The sequence below is a fragment of the Sinocyclocheilus rhinocerous genome, unplaced genomic scaffold (genome assembly GCF_001515625.1).
Source record: "Sinocyclocheilus rhinocerous isolate Xijiao unplaced genomic scaffold, SAMN03320098_v1.1 scaffold466, whole genome shotgun sequence".
Classification (NCBI taxonomy): domain Eukaryota; kingdom Metazoa; phylum Chordata; class Actinopteri; order Cypriniformes; family Cyprinidae; genus Sinocyclocheilus; species Sinocyclocheilus rhinocerous.
The window spans coordinates 1,099,200-1,102,375 of NW_015631145.1; the positions used below are offsets into that span (position 1 = coordinate 1,099,200).

A 3,176-nucleotide genomic window follows, 5' to 3' on the forward strand; every position below is an offset into this window, starting at 1 on the left:
AAAAATGAATGACACTAATTTTATATCATTGTAACTTTGCTTTCCACACACTTTAAGTACTTCTTCATATACCACAGCAAAAACTATAGTCTGAGAAAGTTCAAACATGATTAAAGGCAAGTGAACAATCAGTAAAAGAAAAAAAAAGAACAAATACACTAATTACATGCACAGATAAATACAATAACAGTTACAAAAAAAAAAGTCTAATAGTAGTATTCAGGTAGAGAAATGTAATAATTAAGTGTAAAATACTGCATTGTGTTCACTGTATGAATTAAATTTAGATTAATCTTTGTTAAAGCTGTGTTTTATTGTTTGATTAACATTAGTGACATATTCAGCAGCAGGTATTTATAGGCTGCTGTCCCTTTAAGACGGAGTGCACGGATCTAGTATAATAATACACATTCGATTTCTTTCTCAGCTGTTTACATTCATTTAAAACATAACTGACTGCGTTTACGAGAATGATCGTCGAGACATTATTTTGACAATTCTGTGTGTATGTGTCTTTTCAAACATAAGGAGATGCGAAAGACGAATCAACTCTGTGTTAGTGGGGTCAGAAACGTGTCTCTCTGTGTGTGTGCGGCGACTGTGCGCACAGAAAACTGAAGAGATCACATGCTGTCTGAGATGCGGCTTGTGCGCACGCTTCAGGTGTGGGTCAGACAGCGAGATGAGACGGCAAAGAGTTGCTTTCTGCAACTTATTGCACTTAATAACTTTTTAACGTAAAGCAATTCTCTGCTATATGTGTCGACCTAAAACTTTGACTTTTTGCAACATTTTGAAGTGGCCTATTATTAATCATTATTAATAAGATATCGCATGTCATTGCAATACGCATATCACAATATTTACATTTGCGATATTTTGATAATTTCGATATATCGTGCAGCCCTAACAATTTGTTTGAGTAATGATGACATTAGTTAATTAACATTTTATTTACACATTAGTGTTTTGCTTTTCATTTTTAGGTAAAAATCATACACAATACAGAACGATGTTCCCTAGCAAGATGAGCAAAAGTGTGGTATGTTATGCTTCATTATTGTGCCTCATAAATATTTAGGCCTATCTCACTTTCCATTTCAGGGCTCGCAAAATTTGAAAATCCCTGGTAGCCCTTCGGGCAGGCATTCTTCAGATTTTGGTAGCCCAAAAATGAATTTAACTAGCCCGAATAAAATATATTGTATTTTTTCTTCAAATAACAAGAGAGTAGGGGTGCAACGGATCACAAATCTCACGGTTCGGATTATATTACATTATCATATCAAATTTTGAGTCACAGATCGGATCATTTTTCAGATGAGCAAAAAAAAAATGGTTCTTTATTATTTAAGTAACACTTATTATTTAAAGAACAATTTACTACTTTGATACCACAGCAAAAACTAGTAGCAAATAGAGATGTAACGATTTTCTCAACTCACGATGTGATATGATTCACGATACGGATTTCACAATACAATTTTCTCACAATTTATTTTTTAACAAAATGAGATTTAAGACAAAAAGTGTCCTTTTGTTATTTCTAAGACTAAAAGGCTGCACATTACTTTGTGAAACTGAATTTAGATTGTAAAATGTTGAAATTTGTAACAAAAACAAAATGGTCTGACTTTAGCTTTGTGATACTACATAAAAAATCTGAACGAAACAAAAACAGCAGACAGGCTGAATGAGACGCAAATGTCACTCTCTTCACAGCAGGTGGCGCTTAAACAGCAGGTATTTATAGGCTGCTGCCCCTTTAAGACCGAATGCACGGATCCAATATAATGATGCACGTGAGATTTCTTTCTCCACTGTTTACCTTAATTTAAAACATGAAAATACTTGCCGAGATAGTTATTTTGAGATCATTTTGCGTGTATGTGTCCGTTCAAGCAAAAGAGTAATCAATTCTGTGTTCGTGCTCTGCCTGAAACACCGCTCTGTCGAACTGAATTCTTCATGCGCATGAATGGTTTAAAACGCTTGAATGTTTAAATTGGTAAGACTTAGAAACACGTGTAAATGATCAACTATGATCCGTTTCACCCCTACAAGCGAGTGAACAACGCGAAGCATGGAAGGGATTTTATTTAATCAATTCTGTGTTCGTGCTCTGCCTGAAACACCGCTCTGCCGAACTGAATTCTTCATGCGCATGAATGGTTTAAAACGCTTGAATGTTTAAATTGGTAAGACTTAGAAACACGTGTAAATGATCAACTATGATCCGTTTCACCCCTACAAGCGAGTGAACAACGCGAATCAAGGAAGGGATTTTATATCCCTATTCAAGATAGCCTATCGGGCAGGGCAGTGATACATTTTGGTAGCCCGACTGGAAAACACAATAGCCCCGGGACGTCGGGCTAGCGATTTTGCGAGCCCTGCAATTAGTCTTTGTTTAGCACTACAATGACCTGGACAAGGGAAAACAAAGACTGTGGATTAACAAAAAAGAAAACAGAAATCATGGACAACTGACAAGCGTGAGTCTGAAGAACCAGGTGTTCTGTTTCTTAATTGAACAATTTACATGCAAGGTTTAAAACATGTTCTTTTTTTTCTTCCCTAAATTATGGAAAGCATTTTGAATCATCCATCAGTGTTTTTCAAATTTAGCCAGCAAAGTCTTAAAAAAAAAACGTAGGCCTTTGTCATGTCTGTTTGATCATGCATTTTATCATGTTTATTTATGGAAGGTTAATGATGTCAGTTAATTGGTTAAGAATTTGCCAAATGCATCTACCACCCTGGCCAATTAATCAAACAACATGAGACTTTTTTGAGACTGATTTTGAGAACACAGGTAAGGGATTTTTGTGTGTGTGCATACAACACTTTATGCGGTAAGAAACAAATGACCAGTCCTTTCGAAAACGAAGGAAAAACTGGTAAAACTGTTTTTCTAATTATTATTGTCTAAATTTAAATACCTTTCTTTAGTCAGGAAGCTTGGTGTTTCATCTTTGAAGAATATCGGTTGATCCAGTGACTGGTCACTTTTCAAAGATGAGCATGAAGGTGCTGGAGATGTTGCGCCATTTGATCTCAGCCTTTGACAAGAAGAAAAAGTGACTCTTACAGGGCAGGTAAAGAGAAACATTCAAACTATTTAATATATATATATATATATATATATATATATATATAAGTGTATGAAGAGGCAA

General features: G+C 35.2%; 1 protein-coding gene across 1 annotated transcript in view; it reads right to left on the reverse strand.

Annotated features, from left to right (window-relative positions):
* Positions 1-3,176, reverse strand: part of LOC107741621 (uncharacterized) — an 87,529-nt gene that overhangs the window by 64,074 nt on the left and 20,279 nt on the right. Inside the window, exon 14 of the mRNA XM_016554382.1 lies at positions 2,943-3,062. Coding sequence (XP_016409868.1) covers positions 2,943-3,062 — 120 coding nt within the window. The remainder of the gene's footprint in view (positions 1-2,942; positions 3,063-3,176) is intronic.